The sequence below is a fragment of the Trichogramma pretiosum genome, unplaced genomic scaffold (genome assembly GCF_000599845.2).
Source record: "Trichogramma pretiosum strain Unisexual culture from Peru unplaced genomic scaffold, Tpre_2.0 scaffold67, whole genome shotgun sequence".
Classification (NCBI taxonomy): domain Eukaryota; kingdom Metazoa; phylum Arthropoda; class Insecta; order Hymenoptera; family Trichogrammatidae; genus Trichogramma; species Trichogramma pretiosum.
Window position 1 is genome coordinate 24,614 of NW_019641691.1, and position 26,252 is coordinate 50,865.

Sequence of the window (26,252 nt, forward strand, 5' to 3'; positions counted from 1 at the left end):
TATTTAACAAAGATTCTGATAGGGTTTATAAAACGCGCAGCGCATTAAAATTTTCTGATAATGCTTTTATGTTTATTTCATAGTACAAATGTAATGAAGAAGATTGAAAATTTCCGAGGAAAAACAGCTATAATAATTAAGAGAAAATTAAAATTTTGTTACGTATTTTTTAAAATTTTTATTTTATATAAATACTCTACAATTTAATTTACAATTATATATATTTTAGAATATTTATATAAGGTCTATTTGTGTATACGGCAGTCGGTAGCAATTTTCGAATCAGTCCAGTATTTTATTTTCAACGGAAAGTAAACAGTCAGGACAAGGCCGGGTGTGCAAATAATCAAACATTTTAGGTGTATAGACCTTTATATGTTGCTATTCTTTCGATCATCTGATACCCTTAGCCTCGAATCTGTAAGTTTTACTGGTCAATCGTGGAACGCAGAAATGAGTTTAACAACACGCTTGCCGTTGAAAAGTAAATCGCAAATAGTAGTTTGACAAACTTATAAATATTTATTTTTGAACAGAAACAGAATAGTATCAATACGTTTGCTATCGTCAATAGTTAGAAATAATAGTCGTTCCGTTTACAAATAATAGTTACATTTTTTGTATTTTTGTACTAACCATGGAAACATTCGATCCTAAAAACTGTAAAATTCTCAAAGAATTTTTGACTTCTGATGAAATAAAAGTGATAGATGATCAAGTTTGCTTCAAATTAGAAAATTATCTCCAAGACAAATGTGAAGAACTATTCACCGCTAAAGCAGTGCTTGAAACATATCGAGTTAATACAGGTAAAAAAATTTTGTTTTTCATATTTTTCACTGATTAATAGTAATTATTCATCCATTCTGCTATGTCATAACCATTTAACTTTCAAGATTTATCAGTTCAACAATCTTGAATTCAATTTATTTACTCTGGTCTAATGAAAATGATTAGCAAAATAAGTAGTCAGATCTTAGTGATGTTTATAAAGTGCTTCCTTATATTACTTGTGCTGTTTCATTTGTTTTAGTCAAAAAATTTGCACTCAAGTATTCTACAAGTTTGTGAATTTGTCTTGCCTTCAAATACATTTATTAAAATTTTGCATGAACTCGAAAGCAACTTAATTAATTTTTTTAGTATACTTACTATGGTTAATATCATTGATTTCTGTGCGACAAAAATTGTTTATAAAACTTATTAACTTGATAAAAATTTGTATGCGATATTCCAATGTGTATACAACAATTAAGGGGAATTTTTTATAAAATCATTTTACAATAGGTAAATTATAAGATGAGCACTGATTTATAATATGCTAGCTTAAAAATAACTCTTTATATAACTTTTGAAATGATGTTTTTTTGGTGCTTTTCATAATGTATTATTGGAAAATCTCTATTGTCAAAATGAAAATCTGATTAGTTTTCTGAATTTAAGTAGATTATTAATAGATTTAACAACAACTTTAGAAAAACTATTGAATTGGGTCTCATCATTTTGGTGTTCAGTTAAGACACAATAATATTTGATAAAAATGGAACAATAATAAAACGAACAAACAAAGCGAACAATAATAATAATTTAAACCTAAACCGATTACATTATTTTTGAATTTCACACGCTTATATCTTAACACATTAGCTCACTAGTGCAAAATTAAAAATATTGATATAAACAGCTTTAAATATTATAATTTAAGTATAGCCAAGTTTAAAGTAATTAGACTTGAAAAAAAAAGATCTATTTCAATCTGTTTCAATATCTATGTGAAAAATAGATTTAGTTACATATTAAAATACTTTTATAGTTGAAGAAATAATCTTGATTATAGTGATATATTTTTCTTATCAAATTGACTAATTTAATTTTAAAATGGTTCATAGATAAAAAATCAGTGAATGTTTTGATTGTCTATTAATATAGTTAAAACTATTGGATAATTTTTTGACTTTTCATAATTAACTACCATATTAGTCAGTTAAATAATATAGATTGCAATACACCAGCATACTGAAATATAATGGTGATGTAAGTGAACTTTTAAATATTCTGGAGGCCTAATTAAAACTGAATAAAAAATTAAGGAAAAAATCACATTATAAAAGCATAAAAATGGTCTGTGAAAATTATTATTGGGAAAGTATAAAAGTAAATGTAATAATTAAAAAAGGGATGAATCGATTTTTCTTGTTCTTCAATTATATGAACTATTAAGGAGTACCAGTCAAGTAGGACCTATTTATTTTGAAGTAACACAAGAAGTGGAGGGGGTAAATGACCGTTGAAATAGCTAAACTTCTTTTGGGGTCTAGCGTGGTCAGAAACACGACATCTAAAAGTGTTTCTAAAGGGGATTAAACGATTATCAGAGCCTTCGGTAAATTCAATGCGGCCATCCAATTGGGGATAACACGATAGTCAGCGCCCTCTGTAAATTCAATGCGGCCGTCCCAAAAGAACCTTAGGACCGCCTCTGATCCAGCTGAAACAGTTTACAGGCGGTTCTAAGGTTCTTATGGGACGGCCGCATTGAATTTACAGAGGGGGCTGACTATCGTTTAATCCCCTATAAGAACCTTCGAACCGCCCGAAAATTGTTTCAGTCGAATTTCGGGCGGTTGGAAAGTTCGTATGGAACGGTCGAATTGAATTTACAGAGGGCTCTGATTATCCATTAATCCCCATAAGTATCTGAATTCGCCTCAAGAAATACACGTTCAGTGTTTCGTTTTAGAGGTACCTTTGAGATTGTCATTCTATACAATCTTATGGTGTAATAATTTGAAAATAGGCTACACTTGACATGTCGGTAACACAAACGATCAGCTGTGCGCTGCCGCGCATGGCGCTAGTTATAGTCGTCGTGTTTCTGACAACGCTGAGTCTAAAGTGACACCGTAGTTGCTGTACGCTCCTACCGTGTGTACACTGTAGATGTAAAACGATTTGTTTCCCAACAGAAAATGTAAACCCAGCTGAATAAGGGATGCCTGTGTGTATAACATACGTACCAATAATAACAACAGTATACAGGCTAGCATAGAAAGAGCCCCTTATTCGCTCTGTTTACGTTTTCTGTTGGAAAACGAATCTTTTTACATGTGGTGTACCGGTACAAACTTAAAAATATGAGTATACTGACTTTCAAAACGCTGCGCTGCGACATCGCTAGACCCCTATTCAAGTCTGACTCTTGGAACGGTCACTTACCCCCTCCACCTCTCTTGTGGGCTACAACTGCTTTAACCTCGCTTTATTTTACGTTATTTTTTCGTAATTATTATTTATAACGAGTTCTTCATTCACAAAATCGCTACCTATTACTAAAAAGTGTAAACAATTTGATCTTAACCTGAAAATATATTTTCTTTTTATTAACTCTCTCCGATGTTAGTTTGAAAACAATAGTTTTCTCAAGGTTTGAATTTGAGTTAAGTAATGACCAATACTTTGGCAGTTCGGGGGCGCTGTACAGCGCTCACAAGGCCAAAGAAAAAAGAAGAAGAATGACCAATACTTACAATAGTGTCGGGAATAATATCTGCTGCTTTTCATGAAGTTTGAAAAGATCTTAAACTCGCACCTTAAAATGTCTTAAGAACGCATCTTGAAATGTCAAACTTTGATCACTGTTTTCTCTTGCCTTATTGTGAAATCATGCCTGTTTTCTTTTTTCGTAAATAATTAAGCCCATATATCCAATTTTTCAAGTTTCACTCTATGATCTCTTTGAATTAATTCTCGTGGACCGCATTAATGTGACTCACTTCGAATCTGTACAACTTACACGATTGGCATTAAAAAAATGGAATGATATTATTCTGAAAGTTTAGAGGTTCTCATTTTCATTGATAGTGTTTCAAATACGATTAAATGTTGTTAACATAATGAAAAATTGGTTTTAAGATAAAAAGTTTTTTCGCGTTTTCTATTATTTTTTTTTTTTTTTCGATAAAAAAAATTTCCAATGCGTTCCTGGTTTACCTCAAAAACTCATCAAATCATAAATGTTTAAACTTCAAAATGACATTGGTTTTATACTGGTTATTTGTTGTGGAGCCAAACGGCGCCCGGAATGCAAAATTTTTCCTTGCACCTCATGAATTTTTTTTCTCGAGGAAAACACAGGAAAAACCACCTTATTGCTTATACTGGTCTGCATTTTGGTCTTATATCTAGTAGGCAATCTTTTTTGACGTTTTGCGACAAACATATAACATCAACCATAAATATACTTAAAGCAGCAGTGTTATTACTATTGCATAAATAATTTACACCCTCATTGTTTATCGCCCTTCAATCTTAGCCATAAAATTGAGAAATGGGATGATTATACGCACATACGTACGGATAGTTTTTGGGAATTCAATTTAGGTGACAAATATTTAAACGAAATTGACCTGTGATGCGTGGTTCGAAACCTCGTTTTTGAGCCTATCAGAGAGCTTCATTTTTTATGAAGCAAAATGCAGATTGTACTCTTGAAAATTTAATTTTTATCCCAAGGTCTTATACTAAAATCACCGGCAATAATATCTTGAACATACCAATGAAACGAATCATGTATGTATAAATAATAAAAAAAAGAATTTTAAAAATATTTGCATACATCATTAAGTTCTGTAAACAATTTTGAAATAATAATTATAATCCATGTTTCAGAACGTGACGTAAAAAAATTGGAAGAAACCAACGAATCATGTCAAGAAAACTTGAAAAAATGCGAAGAAAAATTAGAATTAGCTAAGAGATACACGAATGATCTTCATGGGCAAATAGAAAATTTGTCAGCCGAAGTTCTTCAAAGCAAAGCAACTATAAAAAGGTAAAATTCATGAATTATTTATGTACTTAAATACTATTTACAACATAAACGACAATGTCAACTCGTGGTACGACTTCCACACTGCTGTTGAAGCGCGTGCAGACCCAAGCGCCAGCAGACATTTAGGTTTGCGTTGCTTGACTACAGTTCTCTCATCATTATTTATCCACGCTCAAAATTTCCGCCAAACCATCGCCCGCCAACCTACGAGCAAACCGAATTTATACTAGAGTGTCTCTTAGTATTATTTTAAGTTTTGCTCTCCTTATCCCCACCCCCTTTTATATCGAAAAACAGAAAAGTGCCATAGTACCTGTAATATTTTTTATACCCAGTGACCCGAAAAATGCTCTTCCCGCTTTGCGCAGATACAGGAATATAAATAATGTCCCAATGAGTTTATGACCCTTAAAAAATTTAATCGTGGTGGAAAATTTATAATAAAAAGTCATTTTTTTAGCTAATCTAGCTCTGTAATCTTATTAATAAAAATTAACTAAACTTTTATCATTTCAACGAATTAAAAAATTTTTCATGATTTCTTCATATAGACCAGACTGACGTTAAATTTATGTTTCTATACGTAACCATGTTAAAGCCAATCAAATGTATTATTAATGAAAATAAAGAAAGCTAAAAATACAAATTCGGTTACAGATTAGAGGGAGAAAATTCCGAGTTGAGAAAGCAAAGAGATGTTGTCCAAGAAGAAAGCAATACTCTTCATTCTCAATTAGACCGCAAAGAAGCTGAACTGAATCGCCTGAATAAGGAGCTCGCGTCTCTAGGAGCTCAGTTGGAAAAGGCCATCACAGAAAAATGCAATGCTCTCGCACAATCCGAAGAAATTCGCAGCAAGGAACTGTCTCTGGAATATAGGTACGTCCCTTACAAAGAATACTGAACACTTATTTTATCGCATGATACCAATCCGAAGCTCGTAATAATTACTGTTGAAATAATTTTAAGCTGTTAAATGATGAAACTGCTTGAAGCCACTAATTAATATTATATTACTTCTTAAAATTACATAATTTGAAACGTCCTTCAATATTTTTGTAACGCCTATTATTTTCTTTTTCACCTGTACTTTAATTACTTTAAATTTTACTTGAACGCAGCTATGAAACAGTAATTAACGATACAAGTGCCGTAAGTTAAATTTTTTGGCGTGCCGTAATTTTGGGCCTGATTGCAGTGAGAACTTATCTTCCGCTCGAAAAATTGATCTACTACTCATTACCGAGCTTTCAGTGATTGGTGACAAATCGAGTTATTTTAAAATTTTTAAATTATTCTTAAAGTTTAGTTGTAAATGTACAACGGAGACGTTTTTGTTATTGAGGAGCACGTTCGCGCTCCCTCTGGCAAGCATGACAAAGAGAGCTATGGCATTACGCCCCTTATATACAACGCGTTTGCCATATTCGTTACCCGCAAAATCTCTTTTTTTTATAAAACGTTATCATTTTTTTGTAGAGAAAAACGTTTTCATCAGGAAAAAACGATTCTGGTTCAACAAATTTCCGGTTTGGAAGAAGAGCTAGCTAAACGCACAATGGAATTGCAGAATGTTAGATCAGATTCGTCTACACATTTGTTACTTATTCAATCGCGTTTGTCGCAATGTGAAGAAAATTTGAAAGTGTGTAATGAAACAATTACAAATCTCCAAAACAATAATTCAATTTTGAATCAACGTAATGAAGAACTGAATCAAAAGTTGGAAGAACAACGAAATAATGAATTGACAATGCATGCCTCATATGAGGAAGAAATATCATCTCAGAAAAAATTAGCTGAAATTTTCAAAAAAATTTCCGAAGAAGCAAACGAAAAAGCCGAAGAATATGGAAAAGCGATTACTGAACTGCAAGTATTGTTGAAACAAGCAACTGAGCAATATGGTATATTGGAAACGAAACATCATCAAACTATCATGGAACATAAAAATGAGATGGAACATGAAATGCAAAAAATGAATGAAATTAAACAAGAATTACTCGATTCTCGCAATTTGATAGAATCTCTTCAAAAAGGTAATATTAATCTTTTCAATTTACTCATTTTAATTTACGTCAAGTGTAATAGTTCACCAACGCTTTTCCCCGAATTAATACTTGAAAATAGTTAACAATTAAGATCGTTTTATGTAACCGTGCTTGTAAAGATTACTTTTACACTTTTGAATTTCTGCTGTCAAATTTTACCAATGGCGAATGACACGACTTACTTGTGCTTAACATTATTTTAAAAAGGGGATCTTTCATATGGTGTGATGGGTTTTTCTACCATAAAAACGAAGCGCGACCAAAACGACTCGAAAAAACTATTTCTTCTTTGTTAGAGTCTTGCACCACTCGGAAAATTATAATAAAACGGCCATTTCTAAGTTGTAAGCATCTCCAATACTTTTAAATAATGAAACAACGCATCCCCAATGCAATGGCTTTACATACCAGATTAACGAAGTTGAAATTCATTATTTCAGAGATGAATCGACCCGAATATTTCATTTATTTAATATTACAGAAAAATGCACTACATTTTTTATTTACGTTCCTGTATTTACGGGATCTTGGCAGAATTCGTTAGAGTTCATAGTATAAATGTAGTAGCACTAAATACAACTCTCGAGTTGAATATAACTTAAAGGATCAATTACAGGTTTTGCAAAAAGCTTAAGCTTGAAAGTGTGTAAAACAATTGTGATATTTACTACTTTGTTCAACTTGATAATACGGAAATTACTTTCTCAAAATCGGGCCAAAAATGTTCCATAACAAATTTTTTGCTTAAGGAATAACTATTAAAAGAGTACATAAATGTTAACAAACCTCTTTTAATTTATTAATTAAATTTAGAATGTACTTAAAAATGTCGGAAGGGAGCTAATTGCTAAAGTATTGGTGGGGGTTTTTATTAATTTCAGATAAAAATTTAATTGACTTTAATCATCATTTTTCCAATCATGGAAACTTATGAATATTTTAAATTATCTTTTTTCAGCGAATTTGGACCAAAGTATCGAGGAATTGGCTCCAACAGCAGCTGTAGCAAGTAAAATATTGAAAAAAGGTTTGAGTTTAACCCAAATATACACTCAATATGTAGATACAACGAATGCCTTGACTTCTGAAAAAGAGGAAAATAGTAAATTAAAGTACCAGATGGAAATGATTCTAAAAGAGCTGGAAGAAAAGGCTCCTTTGATAAAACTTCAACAACGCAACTACGAAGAGGCCATGAAAAATGTAAATGAATTGACTTCTAGATTAGATGATCTAATCGTAGAAAATGACAACCTGCAAGTTAATGCTAAAGAAGCAGATAGACTAGTCAAGCATCATGCAGCTGAAAACCAGAGGTTGAAAACTGAAATTAAAGACTTAGCTCGTCAAGTTTGCTATTTATTGCAAGAAGTGCAGAATTCTCGTGTACCGATAAATAACGAATCATTAGACAGAGATTGCTCAATGGACTTAAATCTTTCGGTTTCTTCTCGTATTATAAGCAAACAGTTAGTTACTTTCAAAAATATTGAAGAACTCCAAGAAAACAATAAAAAATTATTGTCTTTAGTACGAACCTTGTCGTCGAGGCAAGAAGAAACTGAAAAAACAACTAACAAACTAAATGTAGAAGAAATGCGAGAAAAAATTTCAAGGTAAACTATGATACATTGTAATTTATTAAAATACATCATAAAAATGAACATGATTCAATATCTAGAGAAAACCATTTAGCTTCGTTTTCGCCTAATTCTTTAAATTATTAATAGCTTCTGATGCAACCTCTTGTAATAGTTTCCTTCAGAAATCGAACAATTACGCAAAAATATCAATCTAATCATCTCTCCTGAAGTTGAAACAACAATAGTTGATATTTTTGAAAAAATTCGCGAAACTAGACATTTTTAAAGTTTTAATGTATTTTATAATTTGTAACATCTTTTATAATAATTACTAACTCGTAGTTAAACTTATATGTGTGTACAAAATATAAAAAGTCACATATCCCAAAAAGCGCGCCAATTTTTTCAACAGTTTACCAATACTTTGTCGTTAAGTTTGCTCACAGATTTTTTAAAAGTTCTATCCACCCGCAGCTTTCCTTTTCATGTTTTGAGGATATCTAAGTTTGCACTAATTAAATTAGTATACTAGAATTATTAAATAAGACTTTAATATTAATTGTTATATTTAATTAAATCTTCAATAAGTGCTTATATTTAAATGAACTCACTTAACAAAATTGATCAAATTTCATTGTTTTTGAAAAAATAACTATTTTAATGAAAAAATTGGTAAAAATTCCACATACAATTTTTTAGCACAGCGATTATGCAGCTTTTTTTACTCGCGAAAATGGTAATTTACGGTACAAGTGCCATGAGTAACGTGAAATTAATTACTTGTTTTTAAAAATTAAATTAAATGTACCTTAAGAGTTCATATCTCTATGATTATAGATGAAAATACAATTTTGAAAGTTAGAATGCATTAAGAGCTTCCTATTGTGATTAATCGTACTGAATGATAGATTGTAATTGCCTTGCGGTGTCGGGCTGGGAGGCATAATAAAAAAACATTGCATAACCATGATTGCTTTAATAAATTAGTAATAATATTTCTGATATTCAAGAATATTTTTTCTCGAAATTCAAGATAGCAGCATCATTAATTTTCTTCTTAAAATGTGTTTTTTTGTATTTTAATAATTTTTTTGTTGAAATTTTAATTCCTTACGTAGTTATGCTTTTGCTCTAACTTTGTTAATGCAAGTTTTCTTGTAAGGCTAATTTTATGTAGACAAACGTACTCTTAAATTTTTAATCTGCTCATTATAAATTGTGTTATTTTTTATTTGTATTATGTAATAATATGATTATGTGATTTATTTTAGATATGTTCAGCAATTGGCAGATATGCAAGAAGCTCAAAGTAGACAAGCCAAAATGTTAGAAGAAATATTGAGGCAACGTGATTTGTATAAAAACATGTACAAAAACCAAGCGGGTCAATTGCCGTCAGAAAAGAGTATTGTGGAAATGAAAAGCCAGAATACTAATCAAAATGAACAAGAAAATACTTCCCAACTTAAAAACTCGAAAGATCTACAAGACCTGCAGCTGAAGTATAACAATTTAGAGACAAAATATACAGATATTCAGAAGGAATTTGATCTGTATAAAAAAGAAAAAGTAGCTCATGTACAATTACTGAATGATGAAATAGAAAAATTGCGTGAAAATTGTGAAAAATACTCAACTCGAAGTTGTATGCTTAAAGCCCAGTTAGAGTCGATTACTGAACGCTTTGGACTGTTGCAATCCAGTGCTGCATCCCATAAAACTCAAATAAAAATGTTGGAAGAAAAATGCAATTGTTACATAGCAACCATCAGTAAGTATCTTACAGTTAAAATTTAAAAATCATTATTTCAAAATACAAAAAATCTATACACTTAGTTGACAATTTTTTAAAGAAAGTTTGAAATAATTCCTAATTGAAAGTTAACATGGATTTTCTTACTGGAATTTTTTTAGAAATTATTGTCAATAGTTTTTAAACTATTTGATTTTATTTATTCAGGAAAAAATTCTTATACAAAACTTAAAAATCTCTAGAAATTCGTTCCCCAATTTTTCCTTGAAAAGACACTTCAATTTAAACTCTAAGACCTTGAACTGACTTTGAAAAAAACTGAGTGTTCATAATTTCTAGCTTTATATGAAAATTATCTTAATTTCGATTTTATATAAATTCCTTTATGAACTCCTTTATGCATCCGATTTTTAATAAATTATATTAATTTGAATACTGCCTGTTATTCTTAATATTACATTATTCTAACTAAATTTTTGACATTCTGCTGCAGGCAAACACGAACAAAGCTTAATACTTTTGAAAGATGAAACGTTATCTGCTCAGAATAGACTGTCAAAAGCAGAAATTCAATTAGAAAATCTTAAGCAAGAAAAGCAACTTTTGAGAGATTCTGAAAACAGACTTTTGAAAGAGCGAGAAGCATTACATCGGGAGAGGCATACTCATGACCTTCTTAAAGCTGATGTTGAATCTATCAAGGCAAGTTTAGAGAGGGTAAATGCCGAAAGTAATCACCGAACGGAACAACGTTTAGATGATACCATTCGTGAATGTTCAGCTTTGAGGCGACGTTTGCAAGAGGAACAAGATCATTTCCGCGATCATACTGCTCATTTAGAAAGACAACTTGAGACTTCTAATCAACGGCTTGAAGAACAGAAACACATCACTGCTCGAATCGAGTCAGAACTCACTAAATTACGTTCAGTAGAAGAAGAATACGTAAAAAATATTGATCAATTAAATATGAAATTGAAAGAAATGACGAAAATTGCAACCCGAATGCCGCAGCAAGGTAACTTCAATATATTAATATTTGCATGAGACATTGAACATCGATATTAAATCGTTTTATCTATTCTTTATTCTCTGTATATTATTTTATCTCATTACTTTACTAGACCTACTACATTTATTCAATTTTACTATTAAAGTAAATTTTCTTATAAAAATATTGAAAAAAACGAATAACTCGTGGCGATTACCCTTAGTTTTTAATTTATTAATATTTCAACGATCGGGAGGATGTGAGACTACTGACTAATATAAAATAAGAATATGTATTGATAATATCAATCTGTACAATTTACTATTTTCACAGACGACGATGAAATGAGAAAAAAACTTGAAAACATGGAGGCCAAGTACGCTGACTGCCAAACTGAAATAAAGTCTCTATTGAGTCAACTGGAAGCTGCTAGGGCTCAAGGACAACAGTATTGTAATATTGCAGAAAGTTCTGAATCACACTTAAGGGAAAGTATTAAAAAATATGAAGAGGAAAAAACACTTTTGGAAAATGAACTGAGCAACGTGAAAAATGAATTAAATTCGACAAAATTGAACTTGGAGAAACTTCAAAATGATAACATGGAAAATTCTACATCCTCGAATCTTTGTTATAAAAATTTGAAAGAAAAACTCGCTAGTGCTGAACGTGAACTAAAAGCACTTAGTAACTTGAAATCCGAATTAGAAGAAAGTAAAAATAACTTAAAAATAGCTTACGCTAATATTTCAGAACTTGAAAACAAGTTCACAAAAGAAATGTCTTCACATTCCGATGACGTAAAATTATTGTCTAAAATAAAAGTCGAAAACCAAGAGCTTCTTAATAAAATTTCATTATTTTCACGGCAAGAAAATCTAGCCAAAGAAGCTTTAGAACTTGAAAAATCAATGTGGCATGATCGACAACAACAATTTTCTTTCGAAATCAGAGAATTACAAGAAAGATTGAATGATGTACTTGATCAAAATAATATACTACACAATACGATTCAAGAATTCAGTGAACAAACTGCCTTAATGCAAACCCTCCAACAATCTGATATGAATTCCAGTTTTTCTTCAGTGAGTTCAAGAGTGAGTAATCCACTGATGAGTGAAGAGCCCTCAAATTCAACTGAACAGTTACTTCAAGTTATAAAGTATCTTCGTCGCGAAAAAGACTTAGCTGTTATTAAATTTGATGTTTTGAAGTCAGAAAATTCAAGATTAAAATCACAAATAGAACTATGTACTAAAAAAAATCAAGAAATGAAAGAATTGTTCGACCAGGAACGAGAAAAGAGTGAAATAGATATTGTAACAGCATCAAAACACTCCGAACTTTTAAGAAAAATAGAAACATTAAATGCCATTACTGATTCTAATCGTATTTTACGCGAAGAAAGAGATTCACTTCTTTCAAAAGTAACTAATTCAACTAATCAACTCAATAGTTTATTAGATGAAATAACTCCTCTACGCGAAAAAAGTACCGAACTTGAAGCAACAGTTGATGTTTTGAAACAAGAAAACACAAGCTTAAAGGCCGAAGCTTTGCGTTGGCGTCAAAGAGCTAATGCTTTAACTGAACGATCGAACAAAGCTAGCCCAGAAGATTGGCGTCGTTTGCAAAATGAACGCGATAATCTTTCTAAACTATTATCTCAGGAAAAAGAAACAGTTTCAAAACGTTCAGAAGAATTGGACAAAGTTAAAAGTGAAAAGAAAAATTTAGAAGATCAAATTACCCAATTGCAAACGCAGCTGAAAACGTACGAAGATAAAATTGCCTTACTGACTAATGAAAACCAAAAGATGAAAAACGAAATTGAAGAGTCATTGCTCAACATAACTGGCAAAAATAAAGAAATTGATTCGTTAAAATTAGAACTTACTGAAAAAGAATCATCACTAACCGAAATTAAAATGAAAGAAATACAAATTCGTAAAATAGCAAAAAAATATAAAACACAATACGAAGATTTAATGAAAAGTAGGGACGATGAAACAAAGAAAGATGCAACTAATGTACAACTTACTGAAGAACGCACATCTGATTCCGAACAAAAATCAGAAAATATTTCGAATTTGCAACAAACAAACTTAGAGTTGAATGCAAAACTCACCGATTTGAATCAACAAATACTTTCTGCAAAATCTGAATCGGACGATTTGAAACGGGAAATAGAACAGATTAATAACGCCAACATCGAAAAAGAAGAACGTGCCAAGCAAGTACTCAAAGGGGCAAGAACTAAAATAATGCAATTAACAGAATATAAAAAATTATGTGAAAAGGAAATGCTTGAGTTGAAAGAAAAATTAGATTCGAGTACAACTGAGAATGAATCTCATGCCAGTGAATACGAAGCTAAATTGATGGCTCTGAAATCTCAAATGGAAAGTCGAATTTCACGCTTAGAACATGAGCGATTGGATCTTCAAGCGGAAAAAGAAGTTTTATTGCAGCGTGCTGTGTTATTACAACGCCAACTTTCTGGACAAATCAATTCTGGTATTGGAACAACAGATCCACCAACGGCCAATATAAAACCAATGTCTGCCCGAACTGAGACTCCGTTGGCTAGCATACGCCCGATGAGTGTAGTTGTACAATCTCGAACCGCGGCCGTATTACCTACTACTGTTGGAACCTCTGTACATTTAATAACACAACAATCTCAACAACTTGTGCATACAACGGAAACTAGTTCACCTACTAGCTCACACATGGATTATCAACCAGCTAGCACAAGTCGACAGCATACTCTGCAATCTCATTTAGGAGATTCAGCCGAGTCGACGCAGCGCGAAGAGACCGATACCTTTGAAACAGGAACAACGTTACAAAATCAATTGCAACAGCAACAGAATCAATCCCAAGCCGTAGCTTTAGTAAGTCCCCGCATAGAAGCGCATCAACAAACGCAATCCTTGACAAATGAGCAACAACAAACTATACCAAGTAGCTCAACTCAATCAGTCAGTACCTCGCATACCAACATACCCCATAAACGGCCACGTTCATTTGAATCGACTGTTACTGGAGTAAATTTGAATGAAACACTCGACCATTCGAGATCGGAACCAATTCTTAGTCCGAAGAACAAAAAAAGTAAACAAGAGACTATGACTTCTACTATTGTAGCCAGTGCTTTGGACGTTGAATATCAGGTAAAAAAAGTGCATTATTTAAAATTTAGTAAATGAAATAAAAAAACTACTATAAAAATTTGAAGTCTGAACTAATAACAAAATTAAAAGGTGTGCTCGTGTTTTTGGCCGAGAATACTAGTTCGTTTTCGTGAACTGATACTCATACATAATACTGACGTTATAGATTTTTATTATTCAAAATCAAATAAATAATCCTTTATTTTTGATATTCTTAAAAGGCACACTTTTTTCAAATATTATAACAAATGAAAAAACAATAAGAAGAAAAATGATTTAAAGAGAATTCTATAGTTTTATATATTTTTGAATATAAGTTTAAAAATCATTAATAAGTCAACTAAAATTATTTAGGATCTTCTTTAATGGTGTACTTATTCATTATCGACTAGTTTTCCGTTAGTAACCATTCATATCTATTTCAGGTTCCTACGTCGAGTCAAAGAGATCAAGACGATGACGTCGAGGAAAACTGTGGAATGCTAGATTGTGATGAAGGTCCTGAAAACCAAACTATTCAAGAAGAAGATTTTGATAACGAAGATTACGGTGAACTTGAAGAAGAGGAAGAATTACCTTTTAGCGTCGAGGTTGGCGAAGGAAACAACGAAGTAGAAATAATTATTGACGAATCTGCCAATGAAAACGTTTCTAGACACTTACAATCGAACACTTCGGGTGATGTTATACATCAGTCTGAGGCTATAAGCAGTGCTGGGTTAGCGGGAGATTCCTCATTCGTTGGAAGAATGACGCGAAGTATTGGACACATGCAAAGGCCTCAACCACAACTTTTATTGGTATGTTAATAAGTTAATTATTCCATTTTTTATAATTAATTGTAATTTCAATCCATCTATCTAAATTAATTAAATACGTAAAATTAAGTTATATTTTTGTATACAGTTCCATGAACTTTAACACCTAATGTCTCTGAGAGATTAAGGATTTATACACACCTTGAAATCAATAATTTTTTTATGACATTTTTGAGTAGGAGTTTTTCTTTCTTTTCTATTGCACCTTTCAACGCTCCAAAATTTCAATTTTTCTCTGTGCGTATTAAATTTTTTCTTCTGCGTATTCTGGAAAGTTATGGTTTTGTGTCACCTTTCGTAACTTTCGGAGCATATCGTTTGAGCTCCATCAAAAGAATCGCGTACAATTCGTTTCTTGTACAGAGATCGAACGAGTAATTTTGTCGTTTTCGTTAAACTTGATAAAAGTGCGATTTGTCCCCTTTGTGATGAATTTTTAAGAAAGTATGCTTAAATATTCCTTGAAAAAAACAATGAACCACACATCAAGTCACATGGGTATGGAAAAAAATAATTTTAAGCAGAAAATTTTAAAGTTTTTCTGAAGTTTTTCTGTTTTTGCAATAGTGTCCTTTAAACCCAGTCAAAAAATGTGCTTTTGAAAAAATTAAACATGTATGCTTAAACTTCAACGTTATAATCGTTAAACTCAACTGTTTTCGGAATAATAATTTTGATAAAAAATTGTATCATCTTTACAATATTATATTATTCACTTGATGGTAATAAATTTATTATTTACTTTCCTACAGCAAGGATTTGATGATATCGGTGATGATTGTATAGTACCTAGTACTCCTACCCTTTTCGTACCTCGACGAATTGATAGTTTTGGAGAAACTGTTAGCTCGCCTCAAGTGCCTCATACAAGATTTACGTTTGGAGACTCTTCCACTTCGACGACATCATCATTAGTCCAATCACAATCATCGGCATCTTTTAGTAATTCAAGAAGCATGATGAACGTTTGCAGCTCTGATTTAGCCCAAATCGTCCACGATGGCATTGATGATTCAAGAGTTGATCTTTCGGAATTGGACAATGAAAATCAAGCTCCAAATGAGCCAATTACACAGCAATCTGATTCTCCCAACGAAGATAGTATTTTAGTGAGTAATTATAATATTCTTAAATAAATTATTTGTCTTAAATTTAACAAAACAATATAAAAAGAATATTCCCATTATTTTATGTATATGTACATTAAATCTTATCCCTACTTTTCCTCGCCCCCATCCATTTTTTTTTACTTTTGGATCGAAATCCTAAAAGTCAACTTAAAACAAATTTTTGAACCAAGCGTAGTAGAATAATATTTTTTACATATTTTTTGGTTTAACTTGATTCATTACTAGCACTGACCAAGTATGATTATTTTGATTTATTGACGAAAATTTTTAATTCGTTTAATTATATAAATCAATAGATCAAAATCGAATCGATCTCTAAATATAAGAAATCAGTTTTTGAGACGAACTACTCATTTTTCGAAATCTACTAATAATAACTTCATTATACCTTTTGTAGATGTTAAATCAGCCAAGCAACGTACCAAGCTTATCACAAGCTGTAGTACCTGAAGAAGATTTACGTCAGTGTGCCGAAGCAAGTAGTGATTCTAAAACTTCTAATAATTTAGAAGAATCTCCTTGTAAACAAACGGAAGTCAAATCCTCAGACGAACATGAGCAACCTACAGGTAATATTTATAATTATTAAGGCTTGGATCGCTTTTCACTTTCCTTAAAGCTTTATGCATGGTGTACATTTGAATTAATATTTACCGAACTTCAGATTTGTTTCCTTTTAATTAGTTGTCAATGTATTGCACCCTTTTTTGTTTCAATTCCTAATTTATTACCATAGAAAGATAAAAATATAGCTTATATGACTTCATTATTACAATTAACATTTAAGTAAACAAGTGTTATAAATGCCTTTTGTAAAAAAAATTCAATTTTGAAGAATCAATTTTACAAAAAACATTGCAAAATAAATTAAAAATTTTTATTCAAGGTTTTTTTTTGGTATTGCTAATTACAAATCTAAAATCACAATTTAAAAATTTTAAAATACTTTGATCATTCTGATAACTGATGAATATTAAACTCTATTTTACAGAGGACAAAGTTTTCAATCCATTACCTGAAGAAGAATGTAGCTTTTCTCAGCCTACCGTAGAAACAGCAACACAACAACAGTCTCAAACTACGCCTGATGACACGAGTAATAACGAATCGAGGGAATATAATTCTGAAGCTGAAGCATCATCTGCCGATATCACTCAAGCTACTCCTGCTTCTGAACTGTCTTCTGATAATGCATCAATGCCAATGAGAGGAGTAACAACTCGAAGATCAGCGAGATCGTCTTTTAGAGCAAGTCGAGGAACTCGGCCAACTCCAATTGTGTGGGATTCACAATCTCCATCACGAGGTAAATAAAACAACTTAAAAAAGATTCATTTAATTGTGAAAATTTTTTAATTTTTCCTCACAAGTTAATGTTATTTTTATAGCTATTTATGTGCTTTATTTGTGACTTGATTATCTTCTTGATTATGATATTAAAATTATTTTTCCATTTTTCTAATTCTTAATATGGGGAAACAATTACAGTTCCAAAAGTTAATTCATAAGTATCTATTGCTCAACATGAAAACATTGAACACAAGCGTTTTCAAACAGAAAAAAATAGGTCCACAAACTAATCAATGTAACTTATTTAATTTTAATATTCAAGTTTTTAAATTGAAAATAACAGATAAAAATTAATAAATGCCTCTTTTGTCTTTCTGACTGTCTACCTACATAGACACTGGATTCACTATCCTCGTCCATACTTTTGAATTTATCCCAAATTGACGACTTCCTTTGTGCACTTCAGACAGTAATAATAATTTTGGTCTAGCAAGTCTAGCAATTTCCCTTTTCCTATTCTATCTTTTTTGTCATGATTAAACACTTAGGCCCTGGACTATCTAAAAGCGACAAATAAAATTATTTGGCTAAATTAAAAATTACTTCTGTTTCAGGTCAGATGACAAATAGAGGAATTTCTAGAGGAGGAACTAACGATGGGACACGTTCACGAAGTTTAAGAGGTCGAAGAATGCGAGCAAAACATCCCTATGGCGGCTATTAAGCTTTCATTAATTTTAAAACTGTATTTTAGTCACATATTTCCTGTATAGATTAGACATTTTTATACAAATTGCGTTACCTTAATGAATGTTCATTGAAAAAATTTCCATGCTAATAAATTAAAATTTGAGTTTATTTATATGTTTTGTTCTTAACAAATTACAATAATTTCAATCAAACAAATTCAAGATATCTGTTTCCTTATTTGAGTTACTTCCATCATTTATTCATCAGCAACAAAATAAACTTGATTTATGCTAAGAGTATCCTGCTTTTTACATACATGGTGTACAAAAAAGTCCACTCATGACTGTATAACTGCCGCTTTATACATATTGAGCATTTGGCTCACAGTGTGGGAGCCACATTTTTTTACGCATTTTCAAAGGAATTTTTCATATGGTAAGTAATTTATTTGGCAGTACTCTGTGTCATTCATTAATATTTATGGCATAATTTTCTGCAAAATAATAATATAATGAGTTAGCGATGAAAGTAATGATTCATTGCTCGATTCGTCGTCAATATTTCTAAATTAGAGAAACTGCCTTGCGCATTTTGCAATTGTCACTTCTTATAAGGGTAAGTATAAACTGTTACTGATCGAGAAATAGAGTTATATATGATTAATATCTTCATGAACTCAAAGAATGATTATTAAAAATACAATAAATCAGAAAAAGAAACATTTTTTACGAAAACAAATATTTTATGAGTTATGCATTATTTTTTGTTGGACTAAAATTTACTTTTCTTCTTCATTAATTTTTAAAAAAATTTCCATTTTTTATCATTAATGAATTAATTTTACTATTTACTTTGACACATTTGAAGTCCCACATGCATCGGCTGTATCAAGATTTCTTTGATTGCCCTGTATGAGTTCAATGAGGTTTTTATTTATGAAGGTATTAAAAAAAAATCTATAAATTAAGCTTCTATCAATCTTACATTTTCCAGGATTTCTGAAATATTATAGAAGATGTAATAGACAATAAATCGAATTTATTTTTAAGTAAATGGAGTATCTCAAAACCACTTGCATTAATCATAATCAAAATAGTTTCAATTTTAATTGAAAAAGTATTTTAACGATAATCGTCAAACTTAATTTTTTCTTAAAAATGCCTGCACTTTCTATTTGAAAAAATCGGCAACTACATTGATTCGTTGCAGTAATTTTTTAATTTTGTAAAAACTTTTTTTAATGATTCCAAAGATTTGTTACAACGGATTAGATATTTGAATAAAGATCAATCTTATAAAACGTATACAGCACAAAAATATAGGATCTACTTTAAATAAAAATCTGAAATTAATTGTAGTATTTTTCGAATTGACTATCAACGATTCGATTTCACTTTTAATACTTTCGTCGCATTAGACACACTTTCCGTATAGCATGAATTTCCAACGTTTTTTTGACTCTTTTTAATCGAATACCTATTGAAGTAAGCGTGAAAATAGGGCAAGTGAAAACAGTTATTTTATACTGATAATATAATTTACTTTTAAAGTTCATGCTTTTTCTCATCTATTATCGTTCTCACTTTAATGCTTCGTCGATAGTAAAACTATCTAATCAGCATGCATCTACAGCATATATAAAACCACTCGCTGCACTTGAAAATCATAAAGATCTTATAAATAGCAGCAGAAATTATTATATATTACACTTTTAAAATATTAATTTATTTTAACATTTCATCGAAATGTAATTTAAAAAGTTTTATTTTCATTGTCAACAATATGGTAAAATGGTTTCGAATTTTGTACTTCTTACTAAGTTTATTATTATTAATAAGCAGTATATTAACCGAAGATGGAAGCAATAAGTAAGTTCAATAAATCAAGATTTATAAGAATCCTCACATTATCTATACCCTCTTAGCTTTACTAGGCTAAGCGTAAGTCTAATTTTCGAGTAAAATAATATAGAAAATAATTGTCTGTGGTAGATAATTCTAAAAAGTAAAAAAGATTATGCTCAAATTTTTGATAAGATTGTTGTTCAAATCTTATATTACTTGAGTAAAAAAAAATTTGAAAATTAATTTCTCTGAAAAATTCTTAAAAACATTGGAAAAAAAATATCCATTTAATTTTGAATTTTTTTTTGAATTTCAACGGTTAAAAAACTTTGAATTTTAAGATAATCATTATTTTTGTAAGATTGAGAAAAACCAGTTTACTAATTCAAACCTATTTCTCACAGCACATTGTATTTTTGCAAGTTTTAAAAATTTTTTTCCAAGAAGACAGGGTTGCTAATTCGAGTCTGCCTCTAGAGAGTATAATTACTCATAAAAATCACTAAAAAATCATCGCATTGTTCGAATACACCATCTTCCAGATGTTTCGACTGGTTATAATTTTTGCCATCGTGCCCGCGCTTTTCTGGTTCATAAAGTTTACCAAGTTGTCACACTGGTTTCAAAAAAATTGTCAATTAACACGCGCTACAATTCAAAGAATCACAACTCATTTTCAATAAAGTCTTCAAACAATTCTAAAAAAACTTATTGGCATTCTTAGTTGGACAGCATTAAATTATGCTAATTCCAAGACTTTTTTTTGTATTTTTTCTCGATCAAGTGTTAAAATATATATTTCAGTCTTTGCAATTTTTAATTTCAAAAAAAGAAAGACTGTGAAAACAAAATGTAAAAAGCGTGTAAGAATATTTTTAGATTATTTCAACCCCTTTTTTAACGAACGTGATTCTAGAAATTTAATTTTTATATAAAAGATACTTTTATGTTTGCAGCATACACTTGAAAATTCACGTGCCAAAATTGATAAAACATCATATCCATACAAAAACCGTTTACATACATTTGCATGGTACAGAACCGATCGCAGTGTTGAAAACCCCCGAGGAAGAAAATTATATGAAAGACTGGGCATCTTATAATACTTTGAACTATAACAGCCTGACAGAGAACCATGTTGGTCAGCAGCACTACAAAAAATTAAGATTCGTTAACAAAGATATATACAAACCAACGCCTTTTAACAAGAAAGTGGTATTGAAAATTCCATCAGAAAAATATCGAATCCAAAGTTATAAAGATGTAAATGACGATGATCTTGGATTATTTGAAGTACCAACGAATCCAAATGACGATGAATTTAACATTAACGTCCATGAGCTTACCAAACGTCCAGTTGCAGTTTTACACTATGATATTCATGAGGACGTAAAAGAAGATTCTCCAGAAGATGATCCCGATCAAAAAAATTCGTATGGAGGAACTTATCATCGGGATATTCATTCAGAATCGGGGCACGTAATACAAAAAGACCATACAAATTTTTACGATAAAGAGAACGAGGAAGAAGATTTCGCTAAAACGATGTATGAAAATAATGCTTTTGATAAATATTCAGATCAAGGAAATTATGCCATGTATGATAAAGAAATGGGAAATGAGCAGCGGGCAATAAGAAATTTGCCCTCCCGAAAAATTTACCGACCCGTCGCAGCTAAATGAAAATCAATGATTAATTGAAAACATCACACGATGATAAATTTACATAATAATATTGTAGCATTTAGAACTTTCATATTTCATTTATTGAGAACTTAATGAGGCTCATTAAAGTGTATGTGAAAAATACCATAATTATCATTAATTATTGTTAATAAATCATCTTTGAATTAAGAAATGATCAATGTTTTTTTTTTCAATTTATGAGAGAACGTTTTTATGTATCAACCTATATATTTAGACTTCAGCACAAATTTAAAAAAACTTAAAAAAAAACAACGAAAACCCGCATTAATGGTCCGGAAATGTCCACGTGGGATACAAATCCAAACGAGTAAGTACAATAAGGTAGTGAACTGTCTCACTCCCGTCGCTCTAGTGCGTCAAGTCGTCGTTTTATTTAAACATTTAAAATGAAATATCTATTACATTTTGTATACATTCGTATGAATAAGATCAATCGTTTGAAATTGAGAATTCTAAAATGAATCAGTTTAAAATACTAAGAAACTTTAACACAGTCACTTATATATATATGATCAATTTTGTCTGAGTAACAGAATCAAAAAATGAATTTTTGAATTTTTGCCTCGCTTTATCAAATTCGATCAAATATCTCTTTATTGAAAAAAAAATACCCTCGCAATAATGTATGTATTTTTACGATCATGTACTGTCAATTATGTTTGCTATGATGAATACTGGAGGCGCCATAGTCCACGATCACCTCGTGATTTTTTGATCCACGAAATCGTGTTAAGACCTGAGGACTTTGGAACTAGGCATTGGCAAATTTTAACTGGGTGGTGGGAACGATAGTTTCAAAATTGCCCATAACCTCGTGTTCTCACTCTACTTTCCTTAGTACTCGGCGCAGAAACGAGATTCTTCAGATAAAATTTTATAGGTATATCAACTTTTTTAATGTGCATCTCATTATGTATGTTTTCATGAACGCGTTATTATTATGTAAATTTTCATCTTTATTTTGCTGCAAAATTTATTTCAACTTTTTTTTTTAACCATTGGTCATGCTTATAATTTCAATGGTGAAAATAAATGCATTCACCGCCTCGTGATTCATCTAATAGAATCTTAACGCCGTAATTTAAAAAGCTTCTCATGAATTAAACATTTTGATTTTTCATTATACTGACAATTATGCTAACGATAATTATTTATCCTTACTTCTTTTAAACTTGCCTTTTTTTATTCGTATGTAAAATGTTCAAGATATCTAAGAAAGAACCAACAAAATTCAAAGCAAAATAACCAAAAAACGTTGGTTAAAATATTCATTGAAGAATATTTGCTCAAGTAAACTCTTAACAGTCACTATTGTCCTGGAAAATGCTAGTATTAACTCTAAAGTATTTAGTGTATCTCAATGTGAATCACCAGATTTTAAACAAAATTAAATGTTGATTAAGGCTTATTGTCTAAATGAAAATGATATCTATATATTCTCCTTTTATGCAGAATGATAAGTTTTATAAATAACTTGGTCTAAAAATGTTGACTGAATTTTGAACATCTTATTTCAATCACTTTCAAGTGCAGCATAATATATATTCTATATATTTCAAAAGTAACAAACGAAGTCAAAAAAATAATTTTATCTTTTTGATACATGAGTGCTCGAATCCCTTACAGATTGTTACACTGTTTTATTTGTATATTAATCATAAACCTAATACTAATCATAAATCTAATTAATTTTTTACTTGTAATTAATCTATGGAAATCGTATTAAATAATTCCATATTATTTCATATAAAACTAATTAAATACATAAATATTTATAACCTTAAGTAATGCAAGTAAATAAAAATTTTATAGAATCTGTACATTATCATAGTACATCATGCCAGAACTCACGGAATTAAACAAAGCTGTTGTATCAGACCCTACCAAAGATGAAAAAGTTGAGTCAGCTACCGATTCTGATTCAGATGACACTATTCCAGAATTAGAAGATGCTACAACCGGCGGAGATGTTGCTGGAGCTAGCATTTCTGGAATGCCTGATATTGTTTCAAAAGCCAAACAAAGCAGGGGAGAAAAAAAAGCTCGAAAACTTATGAGTAAACTTGGATTGAAACCAGTGAGTATTTCAAAAAGTTTTTCTTTATTTGATAACATGATCCAAAATTATTTGACTCGAAACATATTTCTTAACATAATCTGTATGACATACAATTAAGATGCAGCATTTATTTCAAATTTTAATATTCTTTTGACATATAATTCATATTTTGACCTTAAAGAAAAAAAAATTTGATTAGAATTTTTACTTAAGTACTTTGTATGAAAAATTAAAATTGCTAACTTTTATTAATAAAAACTTTCAACAAATTATTTAATGTGGGAAATATTTGATCCCATGACTGTTTTGTCTTCTTCAATGGTTTTGTATAATTAATTTCTGATGCAGGTTAATGTATGTATAATTTAAAGCTCATTGTTACTTCATTAAAAATATTTTTTTATTGATATATTTTAGGTCTTGGGAGTAAACCGAGTCACTATTAGGAAATCCAAGAATATACTTTTTATCATAAATAAACCAGATGTCTTCAAAAATCCAGCATCTGATACCTACATTGTTTTTGGTGAAGCAAAGGTAACGCATTAGTTGAATATTCATTCGTTAATCTTTAGAGTTTCACACAAAACTCAATTATTTATTATTTCATAGATTGAAGATTTGAGCCAACAAGCTCAAGTAGCAGCAGCTGAAAAGTTCAAGGAACAGCCAATTCTATCATCTGTTGAAGCTGGTAGCGGTGCAACTGTAAGTTCATAATTAAGTCACCAAGTAGTTAAAAATTTAATTTTGATAGAATTATGCAATAATTTATTTAATCTAATAGGTTGTGGCACCTATACAAGAGGAATCTGAAGAAGAAATTGATGAGGCTGGTATTGAAGATAAGGATGTTGAACTTGTAATGAGTCAAGCTGGTGTGTCCCGTGGCAAGGCGATAAAGGCTCTTAAAAATAATCAAAATGATATTGTTAATGCTATAATGGTAAGCTTGGGTTTATATATTAAAAAAAAATTCAAAAGTTTAACTGACTTTGATATCTAAATGGAATTAAATAATACATTTCCTTAATTTAATACGCTAAAAACATTTAATTATTACAACTAACATAAAAACATTTTTTAATATTGTGTTTTTTTTTTTTTTCAGGAGTTGACAATGTAATATTGGCAGTAATTTTTTTTTTAGATATCAAATCATTTTTAGTCAACTAACAATATCAACATCTATATCTAAAAATGAAGTAATGAAAAGACATTCATACTCTGTATGAAGTGGAGTTAATCAATAAAATCTTGTTTGATAACCTACTATATTTGTATAATTATTTATTAGATTGCCAACAATCGAACAAGACGAAAAATATCATTTTTCAAGCATTAAATTATTCGTTTTCAGCCCATAAAACTTCAGCACGATACATTCATTCAAAATTGAAAACACATACAATTTTTTTAAAAACTCGAAAAAGAAGATATAAGATGTCAGAGTCATATCTTAATTAAGCATTGTTTTTTTTCTCATAAAACCGCATGAATATTATTTTGTATAAACCACTAGGCCTACGAAGACATTTTATAGCTGCACCTGTATGCTAAAAATTAAATTAGAAGTCCAACTCATGTAGAGATTCATATCAAAGTCAAAATAATGAAAATTTTTCATTCGTAGTCGTAGAAGACAGCTTTATAAGTGCATATAATTTCGTGAACTGATGTTAAAGAATTACATCAAAAACGTACGATAGCAAAATCACAATGTTTAAATTTGTATTAATTTTTGTGTCAATTTATATAAGTAATAATAACGGAGTGTCTTAATAACTAAGTGATCCGAGCCTAATATTTTATAATATTATTTTAAAATATTAGCCTAAAATTTTATAATATAGCATAATATTTTTAATAGCCGAGGCTAATAGAAATGTGCTATAAGGCTTTCTTTTTCGCTTCATATGTGCGTATAGGGGAGAACCGCCTATTATGGCGCAGTGCCTTTTGAAGCTACCTAAGTATCGCACTTGATGACTCGTGTAGGTGTTAAAACTAAATTACAGTGCATAATATAGTATTAAGAATAAATAGAGCATACTTTGAACTAAGGATGTTTTTATATTATTAATATCTATTTAATAATATTAAAAATAATTATAATGATTTCCACTTCAATAATAATGATCCGTATAAATAATATTCTATAATACTTGATTTTTATACTGAATATCGTTCAGAGTGTAAAAAAAAATTAAGCCTCATGATATACCTTGTAAGTACACTATTTAGAATACAAAAAATTATAGCATGAAAAAAAAGTTCGATCGATCGGTATTCAATTGCAAGTCTACAAAAATAAACAGCAGGTTATATG

At 30.4% G+C, this 26,252-nt stretch overlaps 2 protein-coding genes across 3 annotated transcripts; both read left to right on the forward strand.

Annotated features, from left to right (window-relative positions):
- Positions 1-418: 418 nt before the first annotated feature.
- On the forward strand, positions 419-18,475 carry LOC106659402 (nucleoprotein TPR). The gene is made up of 13 exons (XM_014381959.2): positions 419-809; positions 4,669-4,831; positions 5,489-5,710; positions 6,311-6,870; positions 7,841-8,498; positions 9,737-10,236; positions 10,712-11,236; positions 11,543-14,385; positions 14,811-15,185; positions 15,956-16,312; positions 16,731-16,902; positions 17,325-17,639; positions 18,238-18,475. Exons 1-13 carry the CDS (start codon positions 638-640, stop codon positions 18,345-18,347), a joined length of 6,972 nt encoding a protein of 2,323 aa, XP_014237445.1. The 5' UTR covers positions 419-637; the 3' UTR covers positions 18,348-18,475.
- A 4,144-nt stretch (positions 18,476-22,619) lies between these two features.
- Positions 22,620-25,195, forward strand: LOC106659401 (nascent polypeptide-associated complex subunit alpha). Of its 2 annotated transcripts, none has more exons than XM_014381958.2 (6): positions 22,620-22,744; positions 23,696-23,941; positions 24,341-24,460; positions 24,536-24,631; positions 24,711-24,869; positions 25,035-25,195. In XM_014381958.2, the coding sequence occupies exons 2-6, from the start codon at positions 23,702-23,704 to the stop codon at positions 25,047-25,049; spliced, it is 630 nt and encodes a 209-aa protein (XP_014237444.1). In that variant the 5' UTR covers positions 22,620-22,744; positions 23,696-23,701; the 3' UTR covers positions 25,050-25,195. The 2 variants fall into 2 exon arrangements, with proteins under 2 accessions (XP_014237444.1, XP_014237443.1); XM_014381957.2 differs by having other exon boundaries at positions 22,622-22,744; positions 23,677-23,941.
- The last annotated feature ends 1,057 nt before the right edge of the window (positions 25,196-26,252 follow it).